The sequence below is a fragment of the Diceros bicornis genome, chromosome 16 (genome assembly GCF_020826845.1).
Source record: "Diceros bicornis minor isolate mBicDic1 chromosome 16, mDicBic1.mat.cur, whole genome shotgun sequence".
Lineage (NCBI taxonomy): Eukaryota > Metazoa > Chordata > Mammalia > Perissodactyla > Rhinocerotidae > Diceros > Diceros bicornis.
The window spans coordinates 30,036,411-30,052,384 of NC_080755.1; the positions used below are offsets into that span (position 1 = coordinate 30,036,411).

Consider the following 15,974-nt stretch of genomic DNA (forward strand, 5'->3'; position numbering starts at 1 on the left):
AAGAGGAAAGGGATCGAATCAACTTAGTCTAAGGAAATAAGAGGCCATCAGAAAATGGACTATCACATCCATGAGATTTTTTAATACAAACCTCATGGTAACTACTAATAAAATCATCAGAACAGAGTCACACACGATAAATAAAGAGAAAACTAAGAGAACCACCATACAGAACTACCAAACTGAACTGGTAGCCTGAAACACATGGGACGAGGAACAAAAGAAATGCAAAAGAACCAAAAAATGAGCGATAAAACAGCAACAATAAGCCATCTTATATCAATAGTTACCCTAAATGTAAATGGACTGAACTCTCCAATTGAAAGACAGAGAGTGGTGGGATGGATTAGAAAACAAGACCCAACAATATGCTGCCTCCAGAAAACACATCTCAGCTCTAAAGGCAAACACAGGCTCAGAGTGCGAGGATGGAAGACAATACTCCAAGCTAATGGCGAACAAAAGAAAGCAAGTGTTGCCATACTTATATCAGACAAAGTTGACTTCAAGATAAAACAGGAAATGAGAGACTAAAAGGGGCAATACTTAATGATAAAAGGGACACTTCCCAAGAAGACATATTACTTATAAATATATATGCATCCAACACAAGAGCACCAAGGTACATAAAGCAACTATTAACAAACCTAAAAGGAGATATTAACAACAACACAATAATAGTAGGGGATCTTAACACCCCAATTACATCAATGGATAGATTATCCAGACAGAAAGTCAATAAGGAAATAGTGGACTTAAAAAACTTGATGAGATAGACTTAATAGACACACAGAGAGCACTCCATCCAAACACAGCAGATTACACATTCTTCTCAAGCGCGCATGGAACATTCTCAAGAATAGACCACATGATGGGAAACAAGGCATGCAACTATAAATTTAAGATTGAAATCATAAGAAGCATCATTTCTGACCATAATGCCATGAAGCTAGAAATCAACTACAAGGAAAAAACCGGGAAAGTGACAAAGATGTGGAGACCAAACAACATGCTACTGAAAAACCAATCGATCACTGATGAAATTAAACGGGAAATCAAATCATATCTGGAGACAAATGAAAATGAAAATACATCATACCAACTCAGATGGGATGCAGCAAAAGCAGTCTTGAGAGGGCAACTCACAGCAATACAGGCCCACCTTAACAAACAAGAAAAAGCCCAAATAAGCAACCTCAAACTACACCTAACAGAATGAGAAAAAGAAGAATAAACAAAGCACAAAGTCAGCAGAAGGAGAGAAATATAAAAAATAAGAGCAGAAATAAATGAAATTGAAACCAAAAAAACAGTGGAAAGGATCTAAGAAACAAAGAGCTGGTTTTTTGAGAAGATAAACAAAACAGACAAACCCTTAGCCAGACTCTGCAGGAAAAAAAGAGAGAAGGCTCAAATAAATAAAATTAGAAATGAAAAAGGAGAAATTACATGGATACCAGAGAAATACAAAGGACTATAAGAGAATACTATGAAAAACTATATGCCAACAAACTGGACAATCCAGAAGAAAGGGATAAATTCTTAGACTCATACAACCTCCCAAACTGAACCATGAAGAAACAGAAATCTGAACAGACCAATCACAAGTAAAGAGATTGAAAGAGTAATCAAAAACCTCCCAAAAAATAAAAGTCCAGGACCAAATGGCTTCTCTGGAGAATTTTACCAAACACTCAAAGAAGATTTAATACATACCCTTCTCAAACTATTCAAAAAAATAGAGGAAGATGGAACACTTCCCAACACATTCTATGAGGCCAACATCACCCTGATACCAGAAAGAAAACTAGAGAGCAATATCCCTGATGAACATAGATGCAAAAATCCTCAACAAAATATTCGCAAACCAAATACAGCAACACATAAAAAGAACATACATCAAGGCCAAGTAGGATTTATACCAGGGACACAGGGATGGTTCAACATCCACAAATCAATCAATGTGATACACTACATTAACAAAACAAGGAATAAAAACCATATGATCATCTCAATAGATGCAGAGAAGGCATTTGACAAGATTCAACATCCATTTATGATAAAAACTCTCAAAAAATGGCTATAGAAAGAAAGTACCTTAACATAATAAAGGCCATACATGACAAACCCACAGCCAACATCATACTCAGTGGGGAGAAACTGAAAGTCATCCCTCTGAAAACAGGAACAAGACAAGGGTGGCCACTCTTATTCAACATAGTATGGGAGCTTCTGGCCACAGCAATTAGGCAAGAAAAAAGAATAAAAGGAATAGAAACAGGCAACAAAGAAGTGAAACTCTCACTGTTTGCAGAAGATGTGATCTTACATATAGAAAACCCTAAAGAATCCACTGGAAAACTATTAGAAATAATCAACAACTACAGCAAAGTTGCAGGGTACAAAATCAACTTACAGAAATCAATTGCATTTCTATATGCCAATAACGAACTAACAGAAAGAGAACTCAAGAAGACAATCCCATTTACAATTGCAACAAAAAGAATAAAATATCTAGGAATAAATTTAACCAAGGAAGTGAAAGACCTATACAATGAAAACTATAAGACATTACTGAGTGAAATCAATGACGACATAAAGAAATGGAAAAATATTCCATGCACATGGATTTGAAGAATAAACATAGTTAAAATGTCCATACTACCTAAAGCAATCTACAGATTCAATGCAATCCCAATCAGAATCCCAAGGACATTCTTCAAAGAAATAGCACAAAGAACACTAAAATTCATCTGGGCAACAAAAGACCCAAAATAGCTAAAGCAATCCTAAGAAAAAAGAACAAAGCTGGAGGCATCACAATCCCTGACTTCAAAATATACTACAAAGCGATAGTAATTAAAACAGCATGGTACCAGTACAAAAACAGACACACAGATCAATGGAACAGAATTGAAAGCCCAGAAATAAAACCTCACAGCTACAGACAGCTAATCTTTGACAAAGGAGCTAAGAACATATAACGCAGAAAGGAAAGTCTCTTCAATAAATGGTGCTGGGAAAACTGGACAGCCAGATGCAAAAGAATGAAAGTAGACCATCTTCTTTCACCATACACAAAAATTAACTCAAAATGGATCAAAGACCTGAAGCAGTGAGACCTGAAACTATAAAACTCCTGGAAGAAAATACAGGCAGGCAGTACAGTATTCGTCATCAGTCATAAAGGGATCTTTTCAATTCCATGTCTACTCGGACAAGAGAAACAAAAGAAAAAATAAACTAGTGGGACTTCATCAGATTAAAGAGCTTCTACAAGGCAAATGAAACCAGGATCAAAATAAATAGGCAACCCACCAGCTGGGAAAAAATATTTGCAAACCATATATCTGAAAAGGGATTAATCTCCATAATATATAAAGAACTCACACAACTGAATAACAGAAAACCAAACAACCCAATCAAAAAATGGGCAGAGGAAATGAACAGACACTTCTCCAAAGAAGATATACAGATGGCCAATAGGCATATGAAAAGGTGTTAAACATCACTAATCATCAGGGAAATGCAAATCAAAACCACACTAAGATACCTTATACTCTTTAGAATGGCTATAAACACCAAGACAAAAAAACAACAAATGCTGGAGAGGCTGTGGAGAAACGGGAACCCTAATTCACTGCTTCTGGGAATGCAAACTGGCACAGCCTCTATGGAAAACAGTATGGAGATTCCTCAAAAAATTAAAAATAGAAATGCCTTATGATCCAGCTATCCCACTACTGGGTATCTACCCTACGAACCTGAAATCAACAATCCAAAGAGGCTTATGCACCCCTATGATCACTGCAGCATTATTCACTATAGCCACAATGTGGAGGCAACCCAAGTGTCCCTCGACTGATGATTGGATAAAGAAGATGTGGTGTATATATACAATGGAATACTACTCAGCCATAAAACAAAGAAAACTGTCGCATTTGCAACAACATGGATGGACCTGGAGGGTTTTATGTTAAGAGAAATAAGCCAGAAAGACAAACACCGCATGATTTCACTCATAAGTGGAAGATAAACCAACACACGGACAGACAGAACTGTTTGGTGGTTACCAGGGACAAGGGGGGTAGGGGATGGGCACAAGGGGTGGAGGGATGCACTTATATGGTGACTGATAATAACGTAGAACAAAAATTTCACAATAAAGGGAAAAAAAAGCACAATGAGATACTACTTCACACCTACTAGGATGGCTTTAATCAAAAAGACAGACAATAACAAGTGCTGACAAGGATGTGGAGAAACTGGAACCCTCATACACTGCTGATATAAACGTAAAATGATGCAGCCAACGTGCGGAACAGTTTGCTAGTTTCTCAAAGAGGCATACAGGGGGGCCAGTCCCGTGGCACAGTGGTTAAGTTTGCACACTCTGCTTCAGAAGCCTGGGATTCACAGGTTCAGATCCCGGGCGCAGACCTATGCACCGCTCATCAATCCCTTCTGTGGCGGTGTCCCATATACAAAATAGAGGAAGATGGGCACAGATGTTAGCTCAAGGCCAATCCTCCTCAGGAAAAAGAGGAAGATTGGCAATGGATGTTAGCTCATGGCCAATCTTACTCTCACACACACACACACACACACACACACACACACACACACACACAGAGTCACCATATAACCCAGCAATTCTGTTTCTAGAAATATACAAATATACGAGAAATAAAAATGTATGTCCACACAAAAATTCATACATGAATGTTCATAGCAACATAATTCATAATAGCCAAAAAGTAGAAAAAAATGTAAATATCCATCAACTGATGAATAGAGAAACAAAATGTGGTCTATCCCTACAATGTAATATCATTTGTCCATAAAAGAAACGAAGTACTGATATATGCTCCAACATGGAAAACCCTGAAAACATTATACTAAATGAAATAAGCCAGTCAAAAAGACCTTATACTATATGGTTCCTTTATATGAAATATCCAGAACAGGCAAATTTATTGAGACAGAAATGAGATTTGTGGTTGCTTAGGGCTTGGAGTGGGGTGGAATGGAAATGAATAAGAGGTTTCCTTTAGGGTAGACAAAAATATTCTAAAATTACAGATTGCAGGAATGGTTACAAAATCCTGTGAACATAATAAAAAAACTGAACACTTTTACATGGCTAAGTTACATAGTATGTGAATTATATCAATAAAACTGTTAAAGAGAGGGGGGAAAAAAGGCTTTGTGAGTTAGTCTGAGAATCTGAGTACTACTAACAGTAATGTTTTTTATTGGGAAAATGGATTCCAAGTTCTGCTACTTTACTAAGAAATTCACTTTTTTTTTTTTCCGTGAGGAAGATTAGCCCTGAGCTAACATCTGTCACAGATCCTCCTCTTTTTGCTGAGGAAGACTGGCCCTGGGCTAACATCTGTGCCTATCTTCCTCCACTTTATATGGGACACCACTACAGCATGGCTTGACAAGTGGTGCGTCGGTGTGCGCCCCGGATCCCAACCTGCAAACCCTGGGCCGCCAAAGCACAGCGCACAAACTTAACCACTACGCCACTTGGCCGGCCCCAAGAAATTCACTTCTAAAATACAACTCACAAAGAGAAAGGAAAAGGTGAACTGGTCATTGTTGCAGTAAATACCAAGCTCATATAATATAAACATTCTCCACTCATTTCTAACCTGACTTCCTGGAAAGACCAATTTGATACCTCTTAACACAAATATTATAGTCCCAGTGATGAACATGAGAGATGGTCAAGAGGGTCAAAAGCAATTCCTTAGAAAATACAGATACTGTTTATGATAACTGTATTCTAGACGTCACCCGTATGTAACATGTAACACCTACTAATTTACATACTAACATCGTAATGTCAGTTTGACAGTCTTCTGACCTTAGATTCTAGCTCTTATAGCATATCACATTTTTTCAATCATGTGTACTGTTTTCTTTTATTTGATACTGAACTCGAAGGTCTCAAGTGATACACTTCATACTTCACTTCAGCAAACATTTCTTGAGCATCTACTATAGAATGTACCAGTCACTGTGCTGGGAACACAGAGATGAATCACAATCTTTACCTAGAAGACCATACAATTTAATGGGCAAGCAAACAAATAACTAATAATAATAAAGTATGATGTATTCCATCAGAGGCAAAAACTACTGTCTATGACCTACAAGAATTGGAGAGTCTGTCCTCCAACTGGAGGGTCTGTCAAAGAGGCAGAGGACTCTGCCCAACTGAGGAGTTCAGGGAAGGTTTTCAGAAGTGAGGAGAGGTGAGAGAACACAACAGGCCAAAGGAACAGTAAGATAACAGGGCAGAGGAGATAAAGGGCAGGTTATGTACATGGCAATTCAATATTACAACAGTGCATGGTGCAAAGTGAAGAAATTAATTCCCTTACCAAATATGGTTACTTTTAAATTGTGAGAGGATTAGTCTGGATACAGTATAGAAGAGGATGAATCTGAGGAAGAAACACAGCTGGGAGTTTACTGCAAGTGCCAAGGGAAGAAAGGACTAGACCCTGAACCAAGCCAGCAGTAGTAGAGCACTTCACAAACTACACTTGTGTAAAGTGGCAATGCACTTTACAAACTAGTTTGTACATTAATACCTTAATTCAAGAGACAAAAACAATGTGTAGTAAGAAAAATCAGCAAGACTTGAATATAGTTCTGATGTGAATAATAATGAGGTTTTAGGCTTGACAAGTGGTTGGAGAGAAGTGCTATTATCTGAGATAGCAAAAACGGGTAGAAACTCCTTTGGAGAAGATAAACAGTTTAGTTTTCAGCATGTTAAGTGTGAGTTATCCTTGGGACTTCTAGTAGTAGGCATTTGGAAATGTGGTTCTAGCATCTTGAGCTATATAAAGTTTTGGGCTTTGTCATCAGCAAATAAAGCCTATCTAAAACCATGAGATGTGTATAAGCTGATTAGACTTATCTGAGGGCATACACGGCAGTGTTTCTCAATCATTTTAAAACATTTTGCCTTATTATCCCCCCAGTCTATCTTTGCACATCCACCATCAGCCAAGATTCTGTCAAACTTTGCTTTTTATGGTTTGTTTCAGAAAAAATGTTTATTGAACATGATTTTCTGAACTATCCATCAAAACACACCACATCCCATGATTCTAATGTGCACCTAGAGGATGGTATGTCCCTTCCCTCCCCTGGTTGGGAATCACAGATATACAGGGAGGAGGAGAAGTAGGCTAACGGCAGAATGCAGAAATGTTCCCAGTGTGAATTAAGAAGGAATGTAAAAAGCGGGAAAAGTGAATCAGGAAAGAGTAGTAAGCATATATTTGGAAAGTTTTGAAATATTTTTCTTAAGACAATACTAGCTTTCCTGACACATCTTTTGGGTGCTGTGACTATAATCCAGCCTTTTGAGAACAATACCATTCACATCCATTACCTGAGGAACTCAGTATGTCTGCTAAGTTCTTATAAGAGAATTCAATAACAAATTGGTTGTATACTGATATTCAAAAAAGCTTCACATAAAGCATTTTTTATCTGAAAGTTTAATGGATTTCCATTCTTCAAGTGGGGCTGCACATGGTGACTTATTTCCAAAGAGCAGAGTATGAAAAGGGGAAAAAAAGACTAACTTTACAGCGGAGAAGCCTGACCAACACTACCTTAGCCAGGTGATCAAAGGCACATCAACACTGATAAGTTATGTTGAAAATACATACCCTGGATAAAATGTGATGAAAATGGCACTTTACTCCTGTGGTCTTCTTCCCCCAAACACATAACTCCAGTCTAATTGTGAGAAAAACATCAGACAAATCTCAATCGCTACATGCTACAAAATCCCTGAGCAATAGGTCCTAAAACTATCAGGGCATCAAACACAAGGGAAGTCTAAAAAAGTGTCACAGCCAAGAAGAGTCTAAAGAGACACGACAAATAAATGTAATATGATATCCTACATAGGATCTTGGAATAGAAAATGGATATTAGGTAAAAATTAAGAAAATTTAAATAAAGTATGGAATGTAGTTAATAATAATGTATCAAAATTGGTTCACTAATTTTGATAAATGTACCATACTAATGTAAGATAACTATTGGGGAAACTGGATGTGGTGTATATGAGAACTCTCTGTACTATCTTCATAGATTTTCTGTAAACCTAAAATAAAAAGTTTATTTAAAAAAAAAAGTCTAATGGAAAATTAAACATCTTCCCAGATTATCCAAGCCACTTTGCATACATATTTATCTTAATCTTCATAAAAATCCTGCAACCTGTGTCACTATCCTTGTCTTTTGGATGAAAAAACTGAGATTCAGAAAAGTGAGTGTAAATTGCTCAAGATCCATAAATGCCAGACACTACATATTTTATTTAATACCATTCATAAAAATTAATGAATAATAAACTAATAGATCTTAGTCTTGGTCAAATGATAAAACACCCACCAATCAAAAAGATGATACAACCAAGAACTATTTGAGATGTTTTGTAGAATATCATCTGTACTGTTATCTATCCACATTCAGAGGCAGAATTAAGAATATTGCAGAACTTTCTGCAATTTAAGATTCCAAATAATATATGACCATTAAAGCAATATATTAAAATTATTAAAAAACAATATGGGGAATTCTGTGGTATTAAGCCTAATCTGAACACAAAATTTTCTTGAATCCAAAAATGATACAATTCCTGTTGAGAATCTTTTGTTCAAATTATTCCTCTCTAACTTGTCCAGGATCCTCATCCAATTTCTGTCCATCCTTCAAGTGCCAGCTTAAATCTCAAGCCCTCTACTGAACCTTCCCTGATTAATTCTCTCACATCTGAACTTTCACTACTACTTGTTGGCCAATCAACAATGTACTGCTTTGACATATACCATTGACTATTCACATACTACACATATAGAATACTCTTTAGGGGCCAGCCCGGTGGCGTAGCGGTTAAGTTTGCGCGCTCCGCTTTGGCGGCCTGGGGTTCACAGGTTTGGATTCTGGGCACGCACCAACACACTGCTTGTCAAGCTATGCTGTGGTGGTGTCCCATATAAAGTAGAGGAAGATGGGCACGGATGTTAGCCCAGGGCCAATCTGCCACAGCAAAAAAGAGAAGAGGACTGGCAACACATGTTAGCTCAGGACTACTCTTCCTCACAAAAAACAAACAAAAAAAGAATACTCTTTAAAAACGTTGATAATCAAAACGCAAAAAAGTAACGGAAAAAGATTCTAATCATCTGAATGGTTGAAGTCCTTTCACACATATATCCACATATATGTCTTAAGAAACTTAACATTCATGGGCCAGCCCCGTGGTGCAGCGGTTAAGTGCACGCACTCTGCTGCTGATGGCCCGGGTCCAGATCCTGGGCGCGCACCGACGCACCGCTTGTCAGGCCACCCTGTGGTGGCGTCCCACATAAAGTGGAAGAAGATGGGCACAGATGTTAGCTCAGGCTCCTTCTCAGCAAAAAGAGGAGGACTGGCATGGATGTTAGCTCTGGGCTGATCTTCATCACAAAAAAAAATGAATAAATAAAAACAAAAATAAATCCCGGGTGTGCACTGACGCACCGCTTGTCCGGCCATGCTGAGGCCACGTCCCACGTACAGCAACTAGAAGGATGTGCAGCTATGACATACAACTATCTAGTGGGGCTTTGGGGAGAAAAAGGAGGAGGATTGGCAATCGATGTTAGGTCAGAGCCGGTCTTCCTCAGCAAAAAGAGGATTAGCACGGATGTTAGCTCAGGGCTGACCTTCCTCACAAAAAAAAAAAAAGAAAAGATAAGAGCAAGCCCTTCTCAATGAGGCTGCTCTGTCTTAAAATAAATAAATAAATAAAAAGAAAGAAGATTAATAAGCAAGAAGACAGATCTTTCCTTCATGTAATGATTTAGCCACATCCTTTTAAAAATTATTTTTGGAAAGAGGATGTAAATAAAATGAAGAAGTTACCTGAGTGTCTTAATTAAGAGACAAGTAAAATATTTAAACTTAACCACAGAACCAACTTTGCATCTTTTCCCTCTACAAATTCTGCTCTCCTTTCCATCTTACCCACTTTTGTTTAGCCAATAACTATTTAAATTCTTTTTTTTTTTTTTGGTTAAGACGACTCGCCCTGAGCTAACATCCGTGCCAATCTTCCTCTACTTTGTATGTGGGTCGCTGCCTCAGCACGGCTGATGAGTAGTGTAGATCTGTGCCAGGGATCTGAACTGGGCCACGAAGCAGAGCACGCCGAACTTAAACACTATGCCATGGGGACAGCCCCAATAGCTATTTAAAATTTTTTAAATGAGACACAACTTAAGTCTGTAACTAGTAAGTATATACTTCAATTAGTGTGTGTATATCCATCTGTGTAACCAACACCTAGATCAAAATATAGGCCTTTGCAGAATTCCAGGCTTCCTCATACCACCACTCCCAACTTTTAATCACTTTTCCAAACTTCATTTAGCTAATCGCCATCTTTCATAATGTCTTTATCACATGATATACTATTTACTTAATATTTTTATTATTTAAATCAACTCATTTTTTAACAGAGCTTTATTCTAAGAAATAACATCCATACAATCACAGCTTTGTTGTGCTAGTTTTTGTGCTCGATTTGAATTTGATGCACATATTAAAATAAACATAACTATTAGAATAAATGTTCTCATGCAGCATGGTGGCATGAGTGTCACTCTGGGAACCAATGCTTTACCTCATTCCTGTCAACTCTGTTTATGAGTCAATTTACTTCTCCCTCACTATTCCCCTTATTCAACAAGGGACATATTTCTGTCCTTAATTTACTGATTACCCTTTACTTGCCAGTGTCATTACCACTAGCCTAAAGCCTGCAACCCTCACGTCTGACTAGTGTTTTTAGTCTCAGCTTTATACCAAGATTCACTTCCACTGGTCATATCCTAGCCTCTCCTCTCTTCAAAATTTTATCCACGTTGTAGTCCAGGTGAATTTTCACTTTATCTAGAAACCCTTCCCCAGTTCCTGTCTGCCATCCTCATTCCTGGCTCCCAGCTGAAACTGTCTCTGTACTGTTTTATTTGCGCATGCACACACACACACACACACACACACGCATCTGTCTCCATCTCAAGGGCAGGAACCTTCTTTATACTGCCATGATACTTCAACAATAATGAATTAGAAGTGATCTGTCTTGTGTGCACCGAAAATAAGTTAGAGCTAGCTTGAAATCTGAACCACTGCTGGAAAAGCTTTTCTTTACAGCTAGTAACAAGCACATATCGAGTGTCCAAATCTTCTCCATTCTACAAGACCCACTTTAAGACCAAACACCCCCAGAAACTTTCCTACTCTAGCCTCACACTAACTTCCTATGATCTGCTATTGAGTTATTTCTGAACTTAAATGTTACTATACTGTTTTCTAGTCTTCATATCCATAAGGAAGAAACATACTTTGTATCTATATTCCTTACAGTGTCCAGCAGAGCACTGGGTATGAACAGGTCCCCAGTCAATACTCCTGGGCATTAAGTCAGAAGATCTGGATGCAAGTACCACCTCTTCAATATACTACCTATATGATCTTACGCAAGGACTCCCTAAGATCATCCAAGCCTCAGTTGCTTCCTTTACAAAACAGAGCTATCTATTTTACAGGGCTGTGAGGCTTAAATAAGTTAATGTGGATGTTTTCAAATTATGAAGTGCTATATATAATTGTAGTTATTGTTCTGGGATGGAACCAGAACCAACTTGCAGTAAGAACAGCTCAGAGAATAAATTTCCTGAAATTTGGAGTTATTCATTTTAGGGCTGACCCAGATACGGTTGTTCTAAAAATCCAGTTGCTTTAAATACAGTCATGCGTACACACCGACGCTTTGGTCAACAACGAACCGCATACACAATGGTGGTCCCATAAGATAATAGTTGAGCTCAAAAATGCCTATCGGCTAGTGATGTCTAGACATCGCCAAGTCATAGAGCAACACATTACTCAAGCGTTTGGGGTGGTGCTGGTGTACATACACCTACATACTGCCAGTCACATAAAAGTATAGCACATACAATTGTGTACAGTATATACTTGATAATGATAATAAATGACTGTTACTGGTTTATGTATTTACTATTATAGTTTTGTTACTTCAGATTGTACTCTTTCTACTTATAAAAAGTTTACTGTAAAACAGTATGCCATGTTACGCCAGCAGCAGCCTCATACATTTCATGTTTACTGTGTCTCTCGATTGCATCATTTTCTCTTGTGCTTGATTTAATCTCATGTTGTTTTGTTCAGCATGGCCCCTAAGCGTACAAAATCCACTGCTAATGTTACCAGTAAGACGCCACGTTGAGTGATTAACCTAGAAATGAAATTAAGTGATTAAGGACTACGAAGGTGGAAAATCACTGATGGTTATTGCTCGCCAGTCAGGCATGTCCCATTCCACCATAGCTACACTCTTGAAGAATAAAAACACAGTGAAGGAAGCTGTTAAAGGATCTGCTTCATGGAAGGCAACAAGACTAACAAAAATTCCAGAAACGCCTATATCAGACATGGAGAAACTGCGAATGACCCGGATTGAAGACTAGACACAAAAGTGTATCCCTCTCAGCACTATAACAATCACAGCCAAGGCAAGAAGTCTGTTTGCAACACTGAAAGAAAAGGTTGGATCCAACTACGATATTGAAACTACTGCTAGCCCTGGGTGGTTTAAACGATTCAAGAATCGTCATTCACTACATATTGTGAAAGCGAGTGGTGAACCTGCAAGTGCTGATGTGAAGGCAGCTGAAGAATTGTTGGAAGCTCTAGATAAGCTGATTGTGGAGGAAAATTACTTGCCAGAGCAAATACTCAATACGGATGGAATCTCCCTATTCTGGAAACAGATACCTGAAACGACTTTCATCCATAAGGAGGCCAAGTCAAAGTCAGGTCTCAAGGCTTTAAGGACAGGGCAAGTCTTGCTTGGGGACAACGTTGCAGGCTACAGATTGAAGCCCTTTGTGATCTGGCACAGTAAAAACCTCAGGGCATTCAAGCACATCAGTAAGCACACACTGCCAGTGTACTACAGGAGAAAGAAGTCGTCATGGATGACCCAGCTCCTCTTCCTCAATTACCGCCCTCCTCAATTACTATGCCAGCGAAATGCAGAAGTACTATTTGGAGGATAACACACTTTTCAAGATTTTGCTTATTGTTGATAATGCTCCTGGGCATCCTCCTTTCATTAGTGATCTTCATCCCAACATCAAAGTGGTGTTTCTCCCTCCAAACACTACTTCTTTGATCCAACCCATGAAAAGAGTTATAGCAGCTTTCTGTTTTGGTGAGGAAGATGTGCTCTGAGCTAACATCTGTTGCCAATCTTCCTTTTTTTTTTTTTTTTTGGCTTGAGGAAGACTAGCCCTGAGCTAGCATCTGTTTTGTATGTGGGTCACAGCCACAGCATGGCTTGACAAGTGGTGTAGGTTCATGCCCGAAATGCAAACCCGAGAACCTGGGCCGCCGAAACAGAGTGCACCAGACTTAACCATTACGCCACGAGGCCGGCCCCAAATTACAGTAGCTTTTAAGGCCTACTACCTGAGAAGGACCTTTGCCTAGGCTATCACTGCAACTGAGGGAAACACTGATGCAACTTTGGAAGGACTACATCATCTATGGCTGCATCAGGAACCTTACATGGGCTTGGGGTGATGTCACGAAGGAGTGTATGAATGGCACCTGGAAGAAGACACTCAAGAGGTTCATCCATAACTTCACAGCATTTGCCAAGGATGAGGAGGCTGCAAAAATCAACAAGTCTGTGGTTGAGATGGCAAACAATTTTACCCTGGTCGTGGACAAGGATGAGATTGAGGATCTCCTAGAAGTGGTTCCTGAGGAAATGACTAATGAGAAGTTGTTGGAACATGAACGCATAGCTGAAGAGGCAAGAGAAAAGGAAAACTGCAGAAAAAGAAGAAACATCAAGAAAATTCAGTGAAGTTTAGCAGCTTTTCTAGACCTCAACCACCTCATTAAAAAATTGGAAAACATGGGCCCCAACACGGAAAGGTTTTCATTAATAGAGAGGACTGTTCATGGTACATTACCTGCTTACAAGCAAATCTACGATGAAAAAAATGAAACCAACCAAGCAAACCACCATGAACATATTTCTGAAGAGTGACACCTCCTCAAGAAGAGCCTCAGGCAGGTCCCTCAGGGAGGTATTCCAGAAGGCATCATTATCATAGGAGATGACAGCTCCATGTATGTTATTGCCCCTAAAGACCTTCCAGTGGGACAAGATGTCGATGTGGAAGCCAGCAATATTGATGATCCTGACCCTGTGTAGGCCTAGGCTAATGTGTGTGTTTGTGTCTTAGGTTTTTTTTTTTGGTGAGGAAGATTGACCCTAAGCTAACATCTGTTGCCAATCTTCCTCTTTTTGCTGAAGAAGATTGGCCCTGAGCTAATGTCTGTGCCCATCTCCCTCTATTTTCTATGTGGGATGCAGTCACAGCATGACTTGATGAAGGGTGCATAGGTCCGCGCCCAGGATCTGAAGTGGCAGCCCCGAGCCACCAAAGCAGAGCACGTGAACTTAACCACTACACCACAGGGTCAGCCCCTTTGTCTTAGTTTTTAACAAATAAGTTTAAAAAGTAAAAAAAACCAAAAAAACCCCAATTTTTTAAATATAGAAAAACTTATAGAATGAAGATATAAAGAAAATATTTTTTGTACAACTGTACAGTGTTTCTGTTTTAAGCTAAGTATTATTACAAAAGAATCAAAAAAATTAAAAAGTTTATAAGGTAAAAAAATTACAGTAAGCTGAGGGTAATTTATTGTTGAAGAAAAATACTTTTAAAATAAATTTAGTGTAGCCTAAGTGTAGAGTGTTTATAAACTCTACAGTCGTGTACAGTAATGTCCTGGGCCTTCACATTCATTTGCCACTCATTCACTGACTCACCCAGAGCAAATTCCAGTCCTGCAAGCTCCATTAAGTGCCCTATATGGGTGTAGCATTTTTTATCTTTTATACCATATTTTTACTGTACCTTTTCTATGTTTAGTTATGTTTAGATACACAAATACTTACCATTGTGTTACAATTGCCTACAGTATTCAATACAGTAACATGCTGTACAGGCTTGTAGCCTAGGAGCAATAGGCTATACCATATAGCCTCCGTGTGTAGTAGGCTATACCATCTAGGTTTCTTAAGTACACTCTATGACGTTCACACGACAAAATTGCCTAACAACGCATCTCTCAGACCATATCCCGTCGTTAAGCAATGCATGACTGTAAATGTCTTAACTATTTCTGAATTTAAGTATATATATAGCTGCCTTTTTTTCTTGCAGATGCTAATAGTTCTGCTCCCCTCTCTCATACACAACTGTGACTTGTTAAAAAAAACACTTGGAGAATTTCAACTGCATCCACATGTGGATCTTCAGTAGCCACTAAATGCTGTGGTCAACAATTGCAAGCATCATGCCTACCATGTGACAGCCCCTTGCTTCCCACCCATGTCCTGAGAGACAGCTGCTGTAGCAGAAAGAGGACTGCATCAAACCAGGAAGCCCCATCCTGATTCTAGTGAGCAAGCTGTGTAGCTTTTGCAGGAAGCAAGTTTAAGCATAGTCCAGATTTCAGAATGCTCTGAAAACAAGGCTTATATAACTCATTCTCTCTCACTTTTCACTTGTGAAATCAATCTTTAGGGTGCCTTTCAAGTACAACAATATGATTGGGCTGGATAATACTCAGTTAAAAAAGATATACTAAGAATTTTTTTCAGCAAAGACACCAGGGTCATCCTAGCATGATGGTTAAAGACTTTTCCCTCAACAGCATTTCTTAAAGATGGATAGTGGTACACTACTTCCATATGACATCTTACTTCCACAGGATTCCAGAAGGCATCTATAAAAACATCTAAGCAATTAAATTTCTCTCTGTATATCTCAATA

At 38.6% G+C, this 15,974-nt stretch overlaps 1 protein-coding gene across 4 annotated transcripts in view; it reads right to left on the minus strand.

Moving 5' to 3' along the window:
• RPRD1A (regulation of nuclear pre-mRNA domain containing 1A) overlaps positions 1–15,974 on the minus strand; it is an 85,113-nt gene that overhangs the window by 7,634 nt on the left and 61,505 nt on the right. For 2 of the 4 annotated variants that reach the window (XM_058557003.1, XM_058557007.1), the window contains one exon: positions 7,704–7,773. The exons of the other annotated variants lie outside the window; for them this stretch is intronic. In XM_058557003.1, the coding sequence (XP_058412986.1) occupies positions 7,704–7,773 (70 nt within the window). The remainder of the gene's footprint in view (positions 1–7,703; positions 7,774–15,974) is intronic. 4 annotated transcript variants of the gene reach the window in all.